The sequence below is a fragment of the Melozone crissalis genome, unplaced genomic scaffold (assembly GCF_028551555.1).
Source record: "Melozone crissalis strain CALT ecotype California unplaced genomic scaffold, PUWL_Pcris_2 ptg000016l_1, whole genome shotgun sequence".
In the NCBI taxonomy this organism is placed as follows: domain Eukaryota; kingdom Metazoa; phylum Chordata; class Aves; order Passeriformes; family Passerellidae; genus Melozone; species Melozone crissalis.
Window position 1 is genome coordinate 30270281 of NW_026535794.1, and position 23816 is coordinate 30294096.

General features: G+C 38.6%; 1 protein-coding gene across 1 annotated transcript; it reads right to left on the minus strand.

Moving 5' to 3' along the window:
* Positions 1–642: 642 nt before the first annotated feature.
* Positions 643–9807, minus strand: AGR3 (anterior gradient 3, protein disulphide isomerase family member). The gene is made up of 9 exons (XM_054274321.1): positions 9759–9807; positions 9519–9641; positions 7681–7810; positions 5363–5426; positions 4031–4083; positions 3319–3395; positions 2996–3059; positions 1937–2020; positions 643–1223 (listed from the first exon to the last, which is right to left on the minus strand). Exons 3-9 carry the CDS (start codon positions 7784–7786, stop codon positions 1174–1176), a joined length of 498 nt encoding a protein of 165 aa, XP_054130296.1. The 5' UTR covers positions 7787–7810; positions 9519–9641; positions 9759–9807; the 3' UTR covers positions 643–1173.
* Between the last annotated feature and the right edge of the window lie 14009 nt (positions 9808–23816).

The following is a 23816-nucleotide window of genomic DNA, read 5'->3' on the forward strand; positions in this document are numbered from 1 at the left end:
ATCAAGCAAACACAGGTGGCACAAACAAATGACACAGGTGCTTTACATGTAACATAACATACATGCTCCTGCTGAAGGTGGATTGCTGACTATTTTGCAATCGTCAGCAATCGACAAAACCCCACATTGCTGGGATAGTAAACCATTTCAGCTGACTTTATCTTTTAACTCAAAACAGGTGTCCACCCTTGCATACAGTAATCCTGTGAAAATTTTGCCAAGATTTTGTATGTCCAGATTCCCTCAGTAAGCTGCCAACTTTACGGCGGAATGCTGCAGAAAAAGAGGGAATGACCTGGGATGAGCTTCCCATGACTGAAATGACATTTAAATGCCGAGAGCTAGGATAGACCTCCTCATTTTTGTCATGCCAGAATTTACAAACATCACTTAGCCTCAGGTTTGGATTTCTGGGTCTATCTCCTTCCATCTCTCTTGCTTCATTGTATCTTTATTGCAGCAAAACACGTTGCTGCCTTTTGATTATTATCACCTCACTGAGACTGCGTGCTCAGTCTCTTCCATTTTCAGCTACCACAACAAAAATTAAAGGATTATGCAAAAGAAAGCTAAGCCCGGAACTCAGTTGTTGTGGGGTGGTTTTGTTTATTTATTTGTTTGTTTTTTGTGGGTTTCTTTTGGGTTTTTTTCCCCTATGTAAGCTATTCCAAAATTTGTAGTATGAGCTTTCCAGTCTGATTTGACAGCAAAGTTTCCTTTCCTTCAATGAAAAATGACTGTATAAAGCAGGGGTACACTAACAATTAATAAGCTTCTTGCAATAAAAGTTAAAATGGGAAGGCAAGATGCAAATATTAACTCATGTAATAAATTGCAAATAGACGTCAAAAAGATTGTTTGTAACTCCTCTTCAGTAGTCATAGCTCACCTAACTGAGTCATAATTGGATTGCTAAAATACAGCTTGAATTTGATGCACTTAAAAACATAATTTTCAGTTATTTAGATAATTAATTGCAAAGTGTTTAATATTTCTCCTCACGTTTTCCAAATGGGTGCTTTAGTCATTCTATTTTTGTTCTCCAAGTTGCACATAAACATTTTTTATGAAATCTGATATACCAAATCTGCTTGGTAAAAGTTCAGCTTGCAAGTAGAGACAGAGAGGTGCAGCTTCACCTCGTGGAGGTTCTGGTCATTTCACTGTTACTGGTTACAGTTCTGTCTGAATGAGGCGTAGTGCTTTCTTCATGTTCTCTATTACTGAAAGAAAAGAAATAAGAACTGTGAAAATGTATTAGAAGTATATTTGTACAATTAAAAAGCTCCACCTAGTTTGATTTAGTAAATTATTCACAATGAAATTGTTTTATGGTCACACATTTTATTTTAGAGATTTTTTTTTAAGACAGAAAGTAAAAAATTTCATTAATCAAAATGTTTAACTTAAGGGATTTGACAAGAATCCTTTCAACTCGCCATTTCTCAACACCAAGCTGGTAATCAGATGTGAAGTGTGTATTTGTGGTGAGATACTGCATTGGTGTCAAATAGATGGCATAGAGTAAGAACTGGCTCAACCTGAAAAATCACATTCCTTTCTGATATATGACTCTTAGGGGTACAGACACAACCACCTGCATTTCTTTGCTGGTTCCCTCCCACCACTGGCTATTTACATTCTACAGGCAGATACTTTTGAGTGACTTTCACCATTCTCCATAAAACTGCTCAGATCTTGATCCTGAAGGTTCTCACCCATGATCTTTCAATTTTTCTTACTTGAATAGTCCCAATAAATTCAACGGGACAATGCGTGCATTTGTTTTGCTAGAACAGGTTAGACCATTATAATTTATTGCAAGTGCTCTCACAAGGAATTTATTCTTTGAGATCCTAATGGATTCTCAAGCACAAGTGATCAGGATGGGGCGATCTGGCTGCTTACAACGTGAAATACAAAGGGAAATACTTACGGAACATCATGTCCTGCGGCTCGTACGTGTACAGCCGGTTGGAGTATCTTCCTGTGATATCAGCTCTTACCGTGAGAGATGGGTCTGAAAAAGGGTTTGGGTTAAACATTGCCTTCCATTCCCACCCAGCAGCTGAGGGTGATGGTGTGGCATTACTTTGGTAGCCCTGTTTGGGATTTCATTGGTGCAGCAATTATGAGGCCGTTACGCTCTGTTCCAAACCACTGCTCTTTACTTGGAGAAATCCTGGACAAAAGCTAATGCTCATTTTCATAGTACACAGCTATTTTTAAGTGCTAGGTTACACATTCATATTTAAAGAAAAACATCCTGTTTTACAGGTTCTGAGTTTACAACAGAAGAGATTAATCTGATTGGATGCACCCATAGTGGGGGTCATGCCTGTGTATGGCAATAAATAGCATGACTTACCTAGAGCCTTCATAATGAAAATCTTCTGATTCCTAATGTTCCCAGAATGGGAATAAGTTGTTGTGAACATCTCTTCTCTCAGTTACCCTTCCAAGTTTATTATTAATTTACTGGCTGCTGAAACTACACTGCTCTTTGTCTGAGTGTGGGCTGAACTCTGAATGCCATCACGGAGTCACTCCAGGCTCCCTGTACAGCGAGTGACAAGGAACAGGCACTCTGGGGCATAAGTAATTTGGTACATTCCAGAAGTCAGCTTTAAAATGGAATAAATCCTTAGATGCCACTGACTATTGATTTATTCTGTTGTAATGTCCACTTTATAGCCATCTACATTCAGTCAGATATTTGACTTTTTCATTAAACTTTGTCTTGTAACAGCACTAGAAAGAAGCATGGAGAGCAAAAGCTCAGATAATAACAGAGTTTTAAACGTCCTGCTCTCAAGCCAAAATTAGTACCCTCCAGGATATATCTGTAATCTGAGGAAGTTTACATGAGTCAAAGTGTACAACAGAGGCAGAGAGATTTTCTTTTGGCAAAATGAATTACTTTGATGTCCCCACAGGACAATAGTGGCATAATTCAGATATAACAACTTCAATGATATATAAATATTTTACATACCTACAAACATGATTCGAGGCACATACTGTCCATCAGGTGACAGGTTTTTATCTGTAGTTTCATGCTGGTATAAAAATTAAGGCTAGTTGTTAAAATGTTTCTGTAAATTTTGCTGAAATAGTGCCACCTGTGAATAACCTTGTATACCAGAAGACAAAACCAGATAGGTACTGCTCATGTGTGAATACACATGCATAATTGCCTCTACTTAAATAACTAAAATGTCAGATAAATTATCTAAAATAACATGAAAAACAAGGCAAAGAAAGAGAAAACACAGACCATGAAACGATACCAGTCAAATCGCCCCAAACCCTTCATACCATGAGATTCAGCATAATGAAGTTATTTTGGGCCATTTCCTGTATTTCTTCGTTTTCTGCGAAAGCTTTCTTCAGTGCTAGAAAAGACAGGATCACTTTGAAATCCATCTCAAACGCTGCCTTTCCATCTGTGCTTGGGCACCACACTGGCCAGAGACTGGGCCACATTGTTCCTTTCTCTGCTGATTCACATTCCTGAGGAGGCACTTCAGGCCTCTATCTCTGCTTTTGGGGGCTTTTTGGCCTGTGGCACTGCAACCTCTGGCTATGAAAATGGAAGCTCTCTTCTGTTATTTATGAAGCCTGTTGTCTCAATGGATACCATGTCTTGGCTTGACAAAAGTACATTATTCTCAGAAAATTCTTGTTAGATCAATTTCAGCAGCCCTGTCCTTGCTTCCTTCTTTAGTTACCATTTCAGGAGAGCTAAACAATATTAAATCTGTTCAATGAGTCAGTAGCCAATCTGTGCTTCTTAATTTAAAATGAATGCTGTATTTGGGATAGCAGTACAGCAGCAGTGAGAATTTTTCATGTTCATTATTCCGTAGTTTCATAGTGGAGTTTTTGTAAACAATGGTAATAAATTTTTCACTTTTCATTTAGCTGTTTTTCTGAATAATTTTCAGTAAGTGCAATGTAAATATATAGATAGGTTCAGTTTCTTATAAAAATATTCACAAGATTTTAACACACAAAAAATCAATATTACCTTGGCAGTATTGGCAGTCTTCCAAATGATGAATTACCATCAGTGGCTTGTTACTTTATTAATAATAATAAAAGATGTAGTTAGGTCATTTGACATGTATTCAGATGGATGATTTTACTAGCTGACTGAAAAAAACAAATTGCATTTAATCTTATGTTAACCCACAGTAAAACTATATAAACATTCTGTAAAATATTATGGAAATTTCTGAGCAAGGGAAAAGAGCATAAGCACTTCATAAAGGAAAGAAATAGAGAAAGAGATTTTCTATGTCTAAATGTCTACATTCTGCCTTTAGTAAGAGATTCTAGAAGAAAGAAATAACAGATCCACCATAATTTCATTCCCAGGTAGTAAATAATCAGGTTGAATAGGTATTTAATGTTGCTTAGATGTGAATTTCTCCAGGGTTAAGAGAATAAAAATAATGTATATGAATTAGAATAAAATAGATTTTATAAGATTGGGTTTATCAAATACTTTTCATGAAAAGTTTCTTGTTTTTTAAGATTTCTTGAACAGCTATATAGGATATTACTTATCTTCTGTAAATAGTTTGATAAAGTGTTAAAATTTTATATTTTGGATATCAAAACATAAACAAATTCTGTGCATTTCCTCCCATACTTTTTAAACTATATTTACTGTTCAGCAGGTCAGTTATTAGTGCTGGGTCTGCTTTCAATATCAGGAGTTGTTAATTTCTAACCATTTTCAGACAGGGTACATGAAATTAATTGTCTTTTGTTTTACAAATAATTTGCCTTCAATTGAGCAATAGCTCATGCTACACTATTATGATCTACAATGAACTGTAAAAGATATTTAAATAAGTATTGTTATGAATTCTCAAATATATTTGCAGCTGAGTCTCAGAGAAGACAGCTCAGAACTTCCATTTCTATCAAGATAGTGAGAAAATATATCATGAACATATTCCAACTAAGAAAGTGTTGGGGGAAACATCAAAGGCAGTAGATCACCATGCAAGAGTAAATGTAACAGATTTCAAGGAAGTAATCAGAAGTACATGATATTAAAACACAATAGATGTAGTATAAAAATTATGGTATCTATTTATGATTGATAATTTAAATGACAACATCTCTTTTGTGGCAAAGAAATGACAGCATTACATTATTGGCCCATGTTATTACTTCAGAGTCATGAGTCCTAGAAGTCCTTTTGTTTATAGACAGAGTCTGTTTTATTTAACTGGGTGGTCGGTCTGCAGATCAGCTCTCATGGTGTTTCTTTCCTCTGTCTCATTATTGTGTGTTCTGGCAAGACCAAGTAACAACTTTGTCTTCATGCTACTTTTTAATCTCTTACCTTTTCTTTGCTTGATAAAGTCCTTCTTCATAAGTTTGTACCCATGTAATTTCATCTCCCCACCCTAGAAATAAAACAAAAGGTCTAGCTGCTGGCCAGGCAAGTAACTCATAGCAAATTTCTTTCTCTTTTTTCTTTTTTGTTTTTGTGTATTAACTTTTGTATGTAAATAAGATTTGGGGGTTTTAGTTGACAGTTCTCTAACATTGTGAATATGTTAATTTCACATCTCCTGATAGACACACTAAAAGGTCAAAAAAACCTCAACCAAACAACCCAACCCCCCCAAAAAATATCATCTGGTTGCATGTCCACTTCAAGTCCTTTGACAGATTTTAAGTTATCTTTCTAAATGCTCAGAGGTCCCTAAATCAGCACCCAAGTCCTTTCTATCTTCACATTGTCTGCTCAGTACTTCATGTAGACCCTGGGGCTTACAGAGAACCTGGCATATAATGAGAGAAAAATAAAATATGACAGCTCAAATAAGATCAGCTTTAATATGAATATCATTAGAACAGTCTTGGAATATACACTTAACTCCAAAGTAACTTTAATCCCTGAAGCTGCAAGCCCTTCATTTAATTAAGAATTCAGTAAAGGAATGGCTGTTAAATAAAAATCTCCACTGAAACAAAATCCTAACAAACATCAGCTCCATAGCTCATCCATAGCTGGGGACATACAGATCTCAAAAACCAAATTGACCACTTGGTTTTATGCCTTCATCTCCCAAGGATGCCAGCCCTTGCATAGTAGATCCCTGTATCCCAGGCAGTGTGGCTCCATTCATGACAATTGTTCTACAATCCTCATGGGAATTGTAGAACAGTTTCTGGACCAGGACCAGGTTAAAGCTCTGTTTCTTCTGTGCTGTCTGGACAGTGCTTTGCCCAGCCCAGATCTGCTGTTGGATTTCTCACAGGACAATTGCTTGTGGTGCTTCTAGACCATGTCCTGTTTCAGTGCACAGGTCTGTCTGGGTGATGGTGGGACTCTGGCATGCTGACCAGTGCCTTCCCAACCCTGGCTGCTGGCAGCTCCTGATGCAGGGAACTGCACACACGAGTCAGCAATCTGGGGGCATTTTGCAGCACGTTCAAGCATTTTCCCTTGGTCTGTGAAAATTACAGGGAAAGTGCTCAAGGCATCCCAATAGACCTGAAATAGAAAAGTTAGATCTGTTTTCTGTGACTACTTTGTTTGCTGGTTTTTTTCTGTTTTGTTTTGGTTTGTTTTGTTTTTTTCCAAATCTGACAATAATGACATAATGCAAAAGATTTTGTTATCCTTTTTGTTCATTTAGGCTTACTGGGAAAAAATAAATCCTGATCCAGGCAAACTAAGCAACATATCCCAGATTGATAATCAACTTTCCCCAGGGACACTGCTTGCAAAAAGTGGTTTGAAATTTCTCTTAGGCTAGTCCAGGTGGTGCATGATTTTGTTAAATGATCTCTGAGCAATTAGGCTCAGATGGAATGTCTGAGAGATGTGCAACTTTGCCAGGATAGGGAAAACTCAGATCCTGTAGGATCCAGGCATTACATGGCCTGCAAAAGAGGTTAGGAAGAGAGATGAAGATTTTTTTGCTGTTGTTGAATAGTCCCAAAAGGAGGAGAAAGATGGGGAAGGGGAAAAGAGCTTGCTAAGCTATTTTTCTGCTTGGATTCCTAAGGATTGATTGGATATGAATAAATTAAAACAGAGTCTTTATTTAACATACAGGTTGAAAATGATGAACCATAAGTGAATTACTGACAGTCATGCTTTGCAGTGGATATCTGATGAAAAGCAAAAAAAAAAAACAGTCATGCAGGAAACCTCACCAATGGTTAAAACTGTTCTGTGTACAAAAATGAGTCTGTAGAAAATTTGTTCCATAGCAACTGATGTTATGGTAGGTTACAAAAAGAACATATATTTCAAATGGTCTGTCAAAGAATATTTTTTCACTGATAGTCCTACATCTTGATTTAGGAGACTCAGTTTAGGTTATTTGCTTCTGTTAGATTACCATGAGATATATAAAATATTCAGGTTATATGACACTCTCAGTCATATGCTTAATAAACTGATGGATTCAAATGATCTGGAATGAGAACATATATTAATTAGAGCATCACTTATCACTAAAGAAAACACACCTCAGTAAGTGTATATGTGCATTCTATGTATGTTTTATAAATAAATATGTTTGTACATTTATAGAATGTATATATAGATACAGATTCTATAAATGCACATTCAAAATAAACATATTTGCTGGTCTATATGGTGAGGTGAGGAGGTAACTACATTCAGTGAACATACAATACCTCTTGACAGGGTCTGAGGTGCTCGTTTTTCCTTTTTAATTGCCATGGCAAGGTTGGAAGTGACTGCAATTAGCAGGAGGGACAAGGCCAGTGTAGAATGGAGCATTATTTCCCTTCCAATGCAAGGAAACTGGAAAACAAAGAAACAATTTCAGTCACAAGGATTTGTCACTTGGTGCAGTGTAGATCAATATGTTAGTGGCATCCTAACAATCTGTACTTCAGAGACACTTCTGGTTTTTTTCTAGAAATGCTTGCCTTTGTGAGGAAAATGCAAGCTGGAGATGCTTAATTTTGCTGTGCAATGCTAATTTCAGCAGCAAAATGAGGCTGCAGGGTACTGTTCTCATGTGATTCTCATGAAATAGTACAATGCTGTAATACTGGATCACAGCAATTTCAAGACACTGCTCCAGGTTTTTAAATTTCAGCGATATGTAACAGCATGGGATTTTTATTTCTTTTTACATTGGAGCTTTTTTGTCAAAAGATGTATCATAATATCCTTCTTAATGAAGTAGGAAGATTGGCAAGAATTTGCCCCAAGTATAATACTCCTTAAATTGTCAAATCCTTCCAAAACTTTGAAATTGTGGTAATTTTTTAAGTCTCCACTTAAAAAAATTCCCATTCTTTGTTTCATATTTTACACTGAAATTCAGCTCAACTCCTTCTGAATAAAACAATTAATCTGTGTTTCTGGCTGGTTCAGTACTCTCTTCCTGACCAAGATCATTATAAGAAATTCAGTAACTTCTTACCTTAATAAAAATCAGAGAACAAAAGCAAGAGTTGAGGAAAAGCATTACAAAGCCAAATTGTTTTTAATTGATAAGTTTACTTTATTCCAGTACAATCACTTCTAGGCATTAAAAATCTGATACTCAGGTAGATATCAGATGGTTTCAACTGAGTTAAAAAATGGAATGCATGTAGGTCAGGATACCTCTCAGTCATCTCACTGGAGATTCCAGTTTTCAGAGGTTGAGCTTTAGGAGCTGCCAGGATGTCCCACTGAGAAATTACTTTGACTTGAATAAAAAATCCCCAAACCAAATGAATAATAACAACAATGACCCTCCACCCCTGCTTTGCAAAAAAGAAAAAAAATATCCCTCAAGACATTTGTGCCTGTATTGATAAAGAAAATCTATAACTTGGATTTAAAATTCATGTTAGTATGGAATTGCAGCCCTGAGCAATGGCAAAAGAAAATGCTTCATACATTTTAGGACTGAGAGGCATGAAAAGTACTATTTTAACGGATTTCTCCACATCACATAAATCACTGTTAGCAGTTAAATTTCTTGTGAACAAATTAACATTCCATTTCTAATAACTGGCAATCTCAATTAGAGAAATTCATTCTATTCAGGTGGCTGGAGAAAAAGTTTTACATTAAAATATGCAAAAGCTAGGAAAAAAGAAATTTTAATTTTGTATTAAGAAGTAGTCTTTCCTGATGTATTAATAAAAAAAAAAATCAAAGTGTTAATCTCTTTAAATCATAGGTAAAATCATCTGAAGCTTAATAATTGATTTTCTATTGAAAATTAAGAGGGATTTGGAACTGCAACTGGAGGCAGTTAAAATTTAATATTCCCTATTTTTGATGCTGCATATTCCAATGTTATTAATTGTTTCAGGTAAAAAAAGGACAGCCAACACCACACAGATTGCCTTCAATTCCCTGCCAGAACAAACATTTCCTAGCTAACAAACATTTCCTCTATGCATCTATCACTTGTCCTTTTGTATACCTAGGCTTGTAAGGCATTTGTGAACAAAACCTCACTGCTTTACTAAAGGAGAGTTAAGAATGAGAAGTACTTGCTCACCACAGCGACCAGTTCTCCTGATTGAAGGTCCTTTTCCTGGAATTTGTTAGTTAAAAATCAGCTATTTAAGCACAGAACACCTGAGCTGCCCAGGTCTCTGTGTAGCAGCAACAGCACATTCACCTGGGAAAAAATGAGAGGAACCTCTGAGCTGAAAACCAAAATGATGTGTTTCCACCCTCCCCCTTGCTTTGCTGCCTTGCCTCCAACTTTCTCTCTTGCAAGTTCCCATGCTTATACACTGAATCCTTGCATTTCTCTTCATCTGAGCTTGTATCAGGTGTCTTGTATGAGGACTGGAAATAAATAGTGGCTTGTGTGTGTCTGCTAACACCCCCTCCAACAGTTTGAGTCTGGCTTTTGTCCAGTGAAAAAAGAAACCACCAATGAAAGCTGGAACTGGAGGTGCTTTTGTTCCCAAAGAATGGCAGAGTTCACTGGTGCTTGAAGATAGGAATGAACCTAATAGGAAGACACAAGGGTTACTTTGTGTAGAGAAGTGTAATTAACAAATAAAACAAACTCTCTTTTTTTTTGAGAGGAAAATAAAAATTATTTATTTAAAAACTATGGTTTAAACTGCCTGATTATTGCTCCTGGGAGTTGTAGTTTTAAAATATCTGTTTTTATGGACACGCCGCTTGATATAATTTTACTGAACTTCATGAATACAAGCAAAGTCCTTTATTCATCACTTTTGCAGAAAGAAGGAATGAGCTGGATCACCTTTTTCCTCCTCCTTGAATAGCTTTTGCAGGGGAATCAGAAGCAATCCTCTTTTGTGTCTTCTTCTCCTGTGTATTTGTTTATATGGACTGTATGGTTACTGTTCTTAGAAATATTGAATTTTTCCAAAATTATGGAAATATTTTTGAGATAATGTGTTCTTAAGATCTGAGGTATTGTGTTTTTCATGGCACAGGTTTATTATTGTAAGGCATAAAGCAGTAGACAGTCAATCAAATAGACTGAAATTAGTGCTGAGCTACCTGAGAGTTACCTTTAGCAGGATCATGTTCAGCAATTCATCTCTATATTTGAAGGTCAGAATTTCAGCCTTTGTCAATCTTGCTGGAGAGATTGGCAGCCCTGGTAAAAAAGATGTTGTTAAGGTTTAATGCTGAAAGAAAATGACTGTAATAATTTGTAAAACCAAGCCGGATGCCTTCAGTATTCCTGTTCAGTCCCTGCTTGCTAAGTGGGTCAGATTAGCTGCCTGTCCTTGATTTCTTCTGCTCAGCATCTACACATGAGTGGAGTGTGAAGCCAGAGCTCCATCCCAGGCACAGCCTGGCAGTCAAACCAGTGACCTGTGCAGCAGCAGCTACCAGCCAAATATTCAATTCAATCTCTGCAATGTAGAGCACATGCTTCTGCACCCCTCATTGAACCAGTGTGCTCCCACTCATTGAGCTCAGCCAGCTTAGTCTGCAGAAAATGGTGGTGGAAAGTCTTTCCATTTTTCTCCCCCACTCTAAAGATCAGTTTTGGAGATACAGCCATTGGTTAACTGTGTATACACTGTTAAATCTAAGTCAAAGTTAGGAAAAGTAATAATTATCTAAAAGTAGGGCAGAATAAGGCAGCAGTAAAGTATGTGCAAAGACAGGTTTCTAGAGAAAGAAAGATGTTGCAGAATAACTGGCATTTGGAATCTCAAGCTGCTGCTTTTGTCTGAGTCATGCAGCAGCAGATCTAAGTATTCATATGTGTAGCCTATTTATGAAAAGTGAGACTGACTTTTAAATTTTACTGTACAGAATGCTGCACAAATGAGGTTGCTGATGAAGTTCTTACTCTGCCCAACTCTGCCTTAGGTTCTGTGTGAGCAAGGGATGAGATCACAGCTCCTGTGACAGCTGCAATTCAGCACCAGTCTGCAACATCTATTGGCAATTCTGCCAAAGACTTTTACATGTGATCAATGTGCCTCTGCAAATCAATACAAAATTAATTAGGAGATCACAAAGAGAGGTCATAGTGTGGCCTGGAGGGGGGAGATGCACCACCACAAATGCCCAAATAAATTTACAGTAAACAATGTGGAAGAACTTTGCAGAACACATATTTTCATGGATGGGAGGTACTTTTGGCTCCTAACACTGGTATTTGGTGTGGACTGAGTCTGGATCTCAGTGCATATTCAAGCAGCACATGGTACCAAGCAGAGAACTACTCTTGGAGTTTGTAGTGCTGAGCATTGGCTTTCACTGCCAAACAGTAAAAGGAATAAGTGGAAAAACCCTGAAAATGTCCATTGGGCTTATGTCTAGACTGACAGCCAAAAATCAATGTCTGGATCATTTCAATAAAATAATTTAAAGAAATGTAGATATGACATGGTGGTTAGTTTCTGTGTGTGTGTGTCTTTCAAAATAGTCATAATTGTGGAAATAATTCTTCTGGTCCTAGAAGCTGATTCACAGCAGATGTACTTTCCCCCACCCCCTTCCCTAAAAGCAGAGCTCTAGGTACTGCTTAAGTGAACAAACTACTCCCGTGTTATCTGCATGCCAGTTGTTTGCTTTTGCTCCACCATTGCACCATTTTAGCTTCGTATTCCTGTAAAGACATTGTTATGGAACATAAGCATAATAATATAACTGGGAAAACATTTACTGAATTACTTTTTGCAGTGGTTTGTACTGGCTGCAAACAGGCAAATGCCCATGTTTTCACTTCTAAGCCTTCAACTTCTTCCAGTACTGTCACCTCCAACCCCTCCAAGGTTTTTCCCACATTTTTTGGAAGCTGGCCCCTCCATCCTTAAATTGCCCTGTGGTACAGCCCCTGGCAAACTTGGTTCCAGGCTTCACTGACACCTCACTCTCAGCTGCTCTGCAGCTCTGTGCCTCTCTGAGTCACTACAATGTCTATTGGCTCCTATTTCTCAACAAGATTATTTTCCTGCCCTCTAGGCTTCTCGGATTTCCCAGAACTTTTTATAGATACAAAGCTTTGAAGACTGTAAGTGGCAAAAAGTAATTTATTATTTTTCATGGATTTTGCTGAGATTTACGGAATAAATGTGTTTTGGTAAATAAAAGGAAACCAGCTCTAGATGTTATTGGCTCCTTCCTTCAGTCCAAAAGTATGAACTGTTCTGGACTGTTTATTTATTGCTGTGAGAGCCCTGGCAGGCAGGACTTTATCTTCTTTCTCTTCTACCAGCAGATCTTTCTCTCACAGTGTGGTTCTAGCCCTGCCAGAGGAGGCCTGGGAAGCCACTCGGGCCCTCCAAGCTGCCGGTGCAGCCCAGGGCCCTCACTGCCAGAACAGAAGAGTGGTACAACAGAGGAGTCTTTCCCTAAGGCTTTGCTGGACCTGGGCTGGCATGAGAACCTGCAGAAGGTCCCTCTCCTCCATTCCAGCTCCTTCTTGCTGTATGCAGTGCCCACCTTGGGCTGCTGTGCCTGACCATCGTGGGCAGGGCAGCACAGTGGGGCCCAGGCAGCTCCGCTCTGTGCTGGGGCACAAACACCCACAGCTCTGCTCTGGCCCCTCTCACACAGGGAATTAGCAACCACTGGCATGTCAGGGAACGACATGGGACAGGCAGCAGCTGAGCTTTCTGGTCAAGGACATGTTTTCTCTATTTTCAATATTGCTCCTTCAGCTGTGAACAAACACCATCCTCGAAGTGTATGCCACCTGACAAAGCTGAAAACCTTTACAAAAACTGTGGTTCAGACCACCTGAATAGACTATAGTTTCTTAGACTATTGTTTCTTTAGAAATAATAAATTATGAAGCCTCATTGAAATTATGAGTTTAGAAAGTAGCTAGAATTTAGTTTGCTGTGAAAGTTACAAATTTTATTTTTTTAAAAATACTTGCAATGTCTTGTGGAGGTGTTAAAAAATACCTCTTGTGGAGGTGTTCCAAAAGCTCTTAAAGTGTCTCCATAACTCTTCGAGGAACCCAAAGTAATTCGCTATCTGACTTAGTTTTATTTGAGTTTCTGGATGATGTGATGTGGTGCTTGGATTCAATAAATGATGTAATGAAGGAAATTTTATGTAAGTATGATTGTAGTTTAAGGACTTGGGTGGGATTCCTTTAGTGAAAATATGATTTTTTAATATTTATAGGTATACAATCCATTGAAGTTTATCCATGCGGTCCACAACAAAAATTTGATCATTACCAGTGCCTCTAGTTGGCAGTGTTGCATTACTAATAGCAAAAGGACAAATCTTTCTGTTTCAGCTTTGCTGTATTCTACTGATAAGCTCAGAATACAGATAATTTAAACATAAAAAATGACTGCACATAAAAATTCACAAAGTTTGAAAAAAACAAAATCAATTTTGAAAAAGTTTTTTTTTTTTTTCTTTTTAAATATATGTGCTCACCAAGTAATTTGAGAGGTGACAGGGGTAGAAACCCAGACCAGATTTTAAGGAAGAGAGCCAGGAAATTCAGCATGTGTTTTGGAAGAGATTGAGAGCTCAGAAATATTCAATGAAACTTTCTGACTGCCACAAGAAATGAAAAGCGGCTGCATTTCCCTGCAGTCAGAGTGTCCCAATAAAGACTTCACAAGCAAGAATGCTCTCCAGAAACACATTGGACTACTTTGCTGCAGCTGTGGGAGTGAGTCAACCAGGCCTCTGTTGAAAGAAATCCTGTTGCTGCAATGTTTTTGCAATGTTTTCCTGCAGTGACATCACAATTTCTGCTTTAAAATGTAACGCCATCTAAAAAGCAAAAGACACTGTGTGCTGCAAAATGAGTTGCAGTTTTGGCTTTCTGCACAGGTATTCCTTTTGCTACATTGAGGGGTTTATTCCAGGGCTTGCTTCCTTGAAGGACTGACACAAGAGGGCATGAGAGCAGGTCGGTATCTCTCAGCTTTTGTCTCCCCTTGTACTCTCTGTTCTTTGGCCAAACCTTGATCCTGCAAGCTTCTGAGTCCTTGGTCCCATTCCAGGACAGCTCTTGATACATATTTCACTTTAGGCACATTAGCAACCCCATTAATGTCCATAGGGCCACTCATGTGCTTAATGTTAGGCATGTTCTGAGTGTCTCTGCTGGGACTGAGGTGTCTGGCAAGGGTCCAGGCAGACTTCTCCTGAAGAAGCCAGACAAGCCTCTCTTCTGATGTGGACATGTCACGCTGCAGTAATGTTTATCTCCAGCAGCCAGTTGCTATAAAGGGGCTCCAGCAGATCATTCCTCACAGACCATGCTGCTGCAGCCACAGAAAACTTCAGCTTTGGCCACCTCAATGCAGAACTGTTCACCTAAGCCTGAGGTGCCTGCACTAACCCCTTTGGTGGTGCTGACCATTCGCCTAAAGCTGAGCTCATTCACTGCAGTCCAGACAGATATTTTTATATTCAGTATTATATTCAATTTATTTATATACTTAGTATATTCAGAAAGCTTAAACAATAGTATTTATAAAACCCAAAGCAAACAAAAACTATGGCTTGCTATGGTCTCCTCTTCCAACAATTCATATCTGAGAAGCAGGGTGAAGTTAGCATCACCTAACTAAAAACAATTTCACTTTGAGTGCCACAGATGGAGGTGGTAAAGATTTTAAAAGTACATGGGACTATCTTTAAATGCTGACAGGTATCCAAGGTCTTGCCTTTCTTTATCTGCATGGCCATTAAAAACTGGTAATTATCACAGTATGGCTTCCACTGAGTAGCAGTTTGCTTTTAGTGTGGAATATATTTTTAGCCTGACCAAGCATAACCTTTTGCTATTTTGTTGTTACATTTATAGCCCACATAATTGATGCAGAAAAAAACTTAGCTTGAGATTAGCTTCTAGCTACAGTATTTTCTTGCTGTTTCTTTTATAAAGCCAAGGATTAATAGGAGACAGACAGAAACATAGAACTGAGTCATCAAGTTCTGTCCTCCACTCCTGGAGGCAGCCACAGCATAATATCCTGCTTATATATGCATTGAAATGACTTAGGAATTTTGCCATTCTTCTTTCTCAAGTCTGCCTTTGGAGAAACTCTGATTTAACTAGCCTGAACTTACACTTGGCAACTTCTGATCAAGTGCTCTTCTGCCAGCATTGCCCCAAATGCTGCTTCTCCCTCTCTCTGTCTCTCTTGCTCTCCAGTATGTCTCCAGGGAAATCATATCTCAGCTGGATCTTCTTTCTTTTGGATGGAACAGAGAAAGATTTTGAGTTTCTTCCTTTACCACATCTAGTGGTCCTTTTCTGCATCTATCCTGGCAGGAGTTCAGAATTCCTGAGCAGAGGTGTACCATTGTGTTACAGACATGGTCCCACACATGGCCCTGTGCAGCTACTGTCTCTCTGACAGTATGTTTTCTTACTTCTCCCTGAGTCACATTTGACTCTTTTACAGATTTTTTTAAAATGCATTGATTACTAATGATTAATCTTAATATGATCTATCCTATGACATCCACGTCCTTTTTCTTCCAGAATTGTTTCCAATTTCTGAGGCTCAAACTTTGAGCAGAAATATTTGTCACTGGGCTCTGTGAAAAGAATTTTCTATATGAGTGCTTTTTCCATCTTATACAATCTTTATAACATGTGGATGAGCTGGCCTTCAGGCCAATGGGGAAAACTGGAATATCTTGCATTTTCCTCTCTAGGAGTATGGCTAGCCTAAAGCAGTTGGTCTCCCTAAAGCCACTTCTTCAGGCAATGGAGAGGAGCAGAGATGACTGCAAACATATGGATTAAGTCTACTCTAAGTCACCATCTGGAGAATCCAGATGGGCTCCGGATGGGAGGTACCAGATAAAGACACCCTAGGAGATTGGCTCCCATCAGCTGATGTTAGTTTCCTTAGATATCTTTCCAGTCACATCTTTGGAAGATCTCATTATATCTGCATTCTTCTTTAGAACGTACATCAAAACAACACCAAAATGTTAGATCTCAAAAAAAACCACCAAAAAACAAAAAAGAACTCAAACTAAAAACCTACTTAACAGATTTTAAGCCCAAGGATCTAGACATCTGAAACACAAAGTTCTATGTTACCAGTACTGAAGCTAACCTTAGTGAATCTATTATATGCCCTAGCTATCACCATACACTTGTTTAACTGATATTCTCCTGACAATCATTTCCAAGGCCTGCATAATAACTTCCAGCTGTGGTACATTCCCACACATTTTTTTTTTTTTTCAGAATAAAGGATAACCTTTTGCTTGAATTAGTGAGGTGTCTCAGTCGACAGGTGTAACCCAACAGTTCTTTGTTATTTATGATGGTGATGCTGCACAAAGAATGATGTTAGAGATTCCAGTGACTTCATCTTTTTCCCTTGATTAATGAAAAATATGTGATTGTTGCATATGTATGTAAAATACTGTAACTGGTATTTGGCTGAAAGATTTTGGTGTGATGTGCCAGGAAGTGTGGTTTGTGGTGCCGTGTGGGTTCTGCTCAGCTCCTACCACGTTGCATTTTCATGATGAAAAGGAAATTAGTGAACTTTTGGAAACTTGTTGAAAAGAATGTCTGCTGTTTGTCATAGGAGCACAAACTACATCAAAGGCTGAGCAGGGTCTGCAGTGTGGTGTTACTGCAGGAGTAATGGGCAGAGCCCATCATCAGTGCGACCTGGATTGTGTGAGGGAAGGCTGGTGGCTTACAAATACTTTCCCCTTCTCTTGCATGGAGATTCAATTCTAGCTTAGCTTGCCAGTTGCCATAAATTGCATGGGAGTGCTATATGGATGCCCCAGCACAACTGACCATGCACTTTTATTCCAGGTGGGATGAAAACCTGTGTTCCAATATGAGCATGATGCAAATTTCATGGGGATTTTCCCTCTGGCAAATGCACTCTGATTAGGTGCCTTCTAATAAAGAAGTCTAAAATAGGTTTGTAAAGATCTCAATATTTTGTGATTCCACTGATAATGAGGCACTTTGGTGGAGGTTGACCAGCTCAGATATGGAAGTGTGCACTGTGGACATGTGTACTAAAGCTGTGCAGGGAAAAACTATCCCATCTGTTTCTGTAGTGGATGGCAGAGGGAGAGCAGGGTGGAGGAGCCTCTGAAGCAGCCATCCACCAGGATGAAGCTTTCCTCAAGGACAAGAAAGTTGACCCTGGGCTCTTGCTGAAGGGAGGTCTCTTAGATTGGCAATATCCACCAAATTGAAAAGGAAGTAAAGGCAACAGTCATGACAGCAACAGCAAAAATCAGTTAGTGCCTGTACCATAGTGAACACGTTTCACAGGGACCACATTAGCTACAGTTCTGAGATTGCATTTGGGTAACAGGATGGTGCTCTAAAACCTAGCAATTTCTTGCCTGTTTATCTTCCTCCCATCTTTATGAAACTCTCTTTCTTGGCTGTGAGGTCATGGTATTTTGACTTTTTCCAAAGCAGGCTTTTTAAAATGGAGAAATCAATGTTTTCTTCAATTATGTAAAGAGAAATGTGTTTCCTGTTTCCTAATTTACTCCAAATTTTTTAATAGCGTTTAAATACAGAAACATCCAATTTGGAAATGGCCTTGGGAGGTCCTTAGTCCAATGTCCTGCTCAGGGCAGATTTAACACTGAATTCAGACCACATTGTTCAGGACTTTGTCCAGTTGGGTCTTGAAAACCTTCCAGGAAAGGGTTTCCATTACTTCTGTCAGTAACCTAATTAAATGTTAAATTATCTTCAGAGTTTCTTTTTCTTTTGTCCTTGAATCCAGACAGAACCTTCCCTGTTCCAGTTTACATTTTCTTCCCCCAATTAATATCTTGCCTCCTTCTTCCAACCCCTCAACAATTTCTGTTAGGTTCCTCCTAACACATCTCTTCCCTGGGCTAATCAAACCCAAATCCTCTTGATTTTCCTTATGGGTCAATTGCTCCAGCTCCTGACACTTGGCAGAATCTTTCTACATAACCTTGACAAGGTTTGTCTTCATCTTTCATGTAGTTGGGGGTACAAAACTGGATCCAGGTTTGCATATGCTGTCTAATAAATGCCATGCAAAGGGGAATAACCAGAAGCAGGATTCTTATTAATTCAGTCCAGGATGCTGTTGGCCTTTTATTCCTGCCAGAGCACATTGCTGGCTCAGGTAGAGCATATTGCCAAGCAAGACCCCAGTCTTTTTCACCCCAGTCTTTTTCACCAGAGCTGCCATTAAAGCTGCTCAGCCTCCAGACTACCCCACTGCAGTCTGTTAGCTCATCCCAGGTTCAGCAGCTTGCTTTTATTTTTGTTTTTGAATGTCATGAAACTCTAGAAATGTAACTACACTAAATTATACTCAGAACAAAGCATATCTAGTTTCTCACCCCACAACAACCAGCAGAAATGCTCAGAGTGGAAAAGCAGAAATGGTTAGAACAGGACAACCACAGAATAAAACTATGCAATTAAAACCAGGCAGGGACCTAGAGGCAATCTCTCAGTTTGATTTAGCAGTTCACAATTAAAGATTTAAAGCTCAAGTCGGCAACATCATGTCCACAAACATTCTTTTTCACAACCATGCCCTAAAGGTATGAAAAGTTCTTGGGTATGAAAAGAACCAAACTGTTTTTCTGTTTTGTCCATGGCATAATCTGTAAGCAACTTTTAAAATTACCTGTGAAATTCTCATGTCTCACATATGGAAAATGAGTTTGTGAGTAAATCTCTCTCTCTCTCTCTCTCTCTCTCTCTCTATATATATATCTATCAGAATTATCCCAGACGTAAATCTCAAAAGCATTTTTAACGTGAAAAAGAACAGAAAACCTGGAAAAAATCCCCTCAGCAGTCATAATTGAAGCTAGTAAAACAACTGTACTGAGAGAAATGAATTGCAAATGTATAAAATGTATAAATGTATTATAAATAAAAAAAAAAGGAATTTTATATAGAATTAGTCATCTCAGACTACCATAAATATCCAGTTGGTCTATTTTTGCAGCTGTACTGGTCTCCCATGGCATTTTTTCATCCAGTCCACTGCTGTCTTGTAGTAGATTTTGCTTTTTATGAAAATACTGCACATAATGTCTTTGGTGAGCTTTGTGTCTGAATTTTATTTATTTATGCATAAAACAGGGACAATAATGTAACTTGATCTGTTTCTTAATCATTACACACAGCAAATATTGAGTGTTTTCAAAACCACTGAGAAATTACATAAAGGAAAAGTAAACAGGGGAACATTTGGGCAAAGAAATTGTGTGAGGTAAAGAGCAGTAGGAATAGTGGAAGGTCTTGAAGAGAAAAAAAAGTCAAATACCCCAGCCAAATTTCAAATTTCACAGTGCTTTGCTGCCAGGAGGCCAATAACCTGCTGACAACCTGATTGTCACAGAGACTCCTAGACAATTCAGAAAACAAACTCACAGTACCTAAATGCAGTGTTGAAATAACACAACTGCCCCGTGAAGAGCAGCTGAGGGAGCCAGGGCTGCTCAGCCTGGAGGAAAGGAAGCTCAGGGGGACATTATTGCTCTCTGCAAGTGTCTGAAAGGAGGCTGGAGTCAGGTGAGGGTCAGTCTCTTATCTCAGGCAACCAGACAGAAGGAGAGGATACAGCCTCAAGCTGCACCACGGGCAGATGAGGCTAGATTTTAGAAAAAATTTCTTCACAGAAAGAGTGGTTCAGCATTGGAATGGGCTGCCCAGGGATGTGGTTGAGTCACTGTCCCTGGAAGTGTTTAAAAAAAGACTTGATGAGGCACTCAGGGCCTGGTTTAGCTGGTAAGGTGATGTTAGGTCACAGGTTGGACTTGAAGAGCTCAAAGGTCTTTTCCAACCTAGCTTATACTGTGATTCTGTAATTTCTCTGTTCTGGAGGCATGAATAATAATATTTCCTCCCTAAGTACAGTAATTAATTCAAAAAATGATGGTTTAGGTTAACCTGACTCAGGTTATTCAAGCCATCTCTCCAGGCCTATCCAAAATGCATACAAGAGAAGTCTGGAGTGCAAAAAGGTTCCAAGTGTTCTTTATGCTCTCCCAGTCGCATTATTTTATGCACAGCACTCCCAGCTCTGAAATGCCTGCAATACCACAACACCCAAGCACAACGCCAGGTTCCTGTTCCCCAGTCTCTACCCATGTCCTCTTTCTTTCAGTATGAGTTTCATCCTGCACCAGGGAGGTCACCTGTGCTGGGGAGGAGGCCACGAGGTGGTGATTGATGAAGTACATGCAGTACTGACATATTCACCATCACATGACACTGTAGGAATAACCCAGACCAGGAGAAGCTGGTGGGTTGAGGGAAGCACAGGTGGTGCAGTCAATTGCACATCAGGCAGAGATTAGGCTCTGCATCCCCTTTGTCTCTGGGCAGGACTAGAAGGGGGAATTTTTTCTTTTATTCTCAATCTGAAAGGATTACTACATAATATGATATCTTTTATAGCTGTGATTGCAGACACGCGACCCTCTTCTGTGATAATTATCCCTGAAGAAAGGTGCCTACCTCCTCTGCTTACCATTCTTATATATTTTGCATCAGTCAAGAAATGATTGAGAATGTCAGTTTCAGAATTAAATCTTTTTTCCTGCATCTTCTCTATAACATCTTAAAATTCATGAACATCTTGATAAGGCTTCATCTTTTCTACGTTAACAGTAAAGATCCAAGGTAGGTTACTTATGACCAACTTCTATGAATTAAAAAAAAAAAAATAAAAAAGTTATGTAGATTTCTTGCAATCTCTTATTTCATTCACTTGCCTAATATATTTCATGGTATTTTATCATATTTACCATTTGCTTCACATGCTTCTTATCCTTGACATCTGGAAATGCTTCTTGAATCTCTGTCCTTGTGACTTTGATATTTTGCTTTCCAAGAAATTAATTAAATCCTTCAATATTCATGTCAGATTTTACCAACTAATCAATATTTTGTCATTTCTGTGGGTATATATTCTGTTGTGTAAAATTGGCTTGAATAATTTCCCCCATGTTTGCCTGAGCTATCATTTCCGTGACTCTGTGGTGATACTTTTTGGTTATGCTCATGATAAGTCTCAGGAACTGCATTTTCCACTGCTTTTGAACTATCACTTTCATAAATTATTGCAGAAATACCCATTTATATGTAATGATGTCACAGTATTTTTGGTATGTTTATGCCTCTGGGAAATTGTAATACATTCATAATATTGTGTGTCATGATGATAGTATCTATCAGTTCCAGTTCTAATTTTGTTTCACAGTCGGTGTTATGACCATCAGAGCTTCCACTGAACAGTTCTGACACAGAGATGTAAAGTCCATGGGTGTTTTTATGGAACATTATGTGGTAGTACAGTTTCAGGGAAACTCCTGGAAAGTTGAAAAAACCAGCAGTAATATTTTCACTATTACTGTTTATTATAACAGATGAACTGTAATAGTAAATTTTCATGTGAAATGTTTCATTGATTTAATTTGTCTCTCATTGTGTGAAAACCTCATCCTGTATGATTGTTTTGTATTTTTGTGACTGATGGCTGTGATAAAAACAGTTGTCTAAATACAAACTGTATAAAAAAATGTGCTTCTAGCATACAATTCATGTAAGGAACCATACAAGAAGACAAAGAGACAAGAAATCACTTAAATTAATGAGATGGAGATTAACTGGCAAAGTATTTTTCAGAAACCTCTGGAAAAGAGTGCTGCCTGGAAGTTCTGTGCGCAGTCAGTTTTGCCTCACCCCGGACAGAAGTACACTTCCTACTACAAAAAGTTAACTTGTTTGAAGTTCTTTGTAGCTAGCTTTGCTTCATTCTTCTTTGGTTCAGAGAACAGGATGTGCAAGAGAAGTCTTACAAACCACTACCTGTATCAACCAAACTGAATTTACCACAAGGTGCCCTAATTTTTTTTTCAGCGATGAATCAAGTGTAGGTATGTCTAAAAATGCCTCGACAGTACTTCTTTTTCAGAACTATGGCAGTATTGTGATGCAAAAAGCAACATTTTCATGGCTCTAGAAAAATTCTTATTACCAGAGAAGGAAGAATTATTTTAATTTTTAATGGAAGAATTCAAAGTTTGACTTGATTTGAATGCCATTGGTCACTGTCAGCTCTCCCACATCCTTTCACGGGAGAACGAGATCCCTGGTACTGCTGCTGGTTTAGGTCACTGTGTGAACAAATGAGCAGTTTTAAGGGAACCTACAGAAGGAGCTCTGTACCTGCTCCTGTGGGGCAGATTTCAGCTTCACAGAAACACCTTACATTTAGGCAGGGTCAGAAAGATTTTGGAAACAGGCAATGAAGAGTTCTGCTTGTGGGGTTATTTGGCTAATGAGAAGTCCACTGTGGGTCTGCAGGGAATTTAGTTTTGAGTAAGCAGGAGAGCCTTTGTTCATGGATGTCCTCAGTTCTGTCAGGGCCCACAGGCAGGAAAAGGAGCCTTCCTTCCTTTCTGGCCACCTCACCAGCAATCTCTGCAGCCAGGCTGTGTTATCCCAGTTTTTCAGGAGGTTATTAATGAGCTAGCGAAGGTTAAGTAATACAAATCCATGCCTGCCTGGCAGATTTGGTTTATATGGTGTACCTCAGCAAGATTTCCTAGCTCTACCACACTGGTGTTTCATGTTTCTAATATGATGCATGCCTTATAGACCCTTCTGACTCCAAGAATGAGCTTTTTAGATTGAAAGGGAAGAAACTGAAAAAGTAAAAGTACATGTACATGGCCATCTACAAGGCCTGCTGCTTACATTTTCTTTAAGTTCTTAGCTAAATCGCAGAAAACAACAACTTCATCCTAAATTCTTCTTTGTCCTTGAGACTTCACTGAATTTAGAAGGTGCTGCCTTTGTCCATGAAGAATTCACATCTATTAATCTTCCCTTGACTCAGCTGGGAACATTGGCATGGTGTAACTGCAGATCCATGGAGCTCTAGCCACAGTGATGCACATCAAATGGAAATAAACTGTCCAGTACAGGGATATTCTCATCAAGACTTCCATCCTCTCAGTGATAGCCTATGTGTCTGAAGTAATTCTCACAAGGAAATGCTCTTTTATGTAGACAGTGTGGTTTTCCTTGCCTTCTGAGGCTTTACACATAGAGAAAATTTCAATAATCATGAAGTCTGCCTCTTGAGGTGTAATGTGACCCAAGCAGCTGCCCTTTAAGTATGAAGTTGTGATTGAAAAGGCATCTTCTTGAAACAAGTAATTGAAACTATATGGCCTCACTCTTGACATTTGTGGTAGCATACTGGATTTTTATAGGAAACATGAAGGGATGACAGGAAACATTTTCACATGTGGTCATGGAACTCTGAAGGCATTTAAAGAAAAACAGTTCATAGAGTTCTTGCATATGGAAAACAAACATTTTTTTCACATACTTCTC

Excerpts from the sequence above, each read along its gene's own strand:
- AGR3 (XM_054274321.1), bottom strand. The coding sequence starts at position 7,786 with ATGCTCCATTCTACACTGGCCTTGTCCCTCCTGCTAATTGCAGTCACT. Across the intron at positions 4,084-5,362 it reads CTTTATCAAGCAAAGAAAAG|TAACAAGCCACTGATGGTAA; the intron begins GTAAGAGATTAA and ends TTATTAATAAAG. Across the intron at positions 3,396-4,030 it reads AGACTGCCAATACTGCCAAG|CACTGAAGAAAGCTTTCGCA; the intron begins GTAATATTGATT and ends TGTCTTTTCTAG.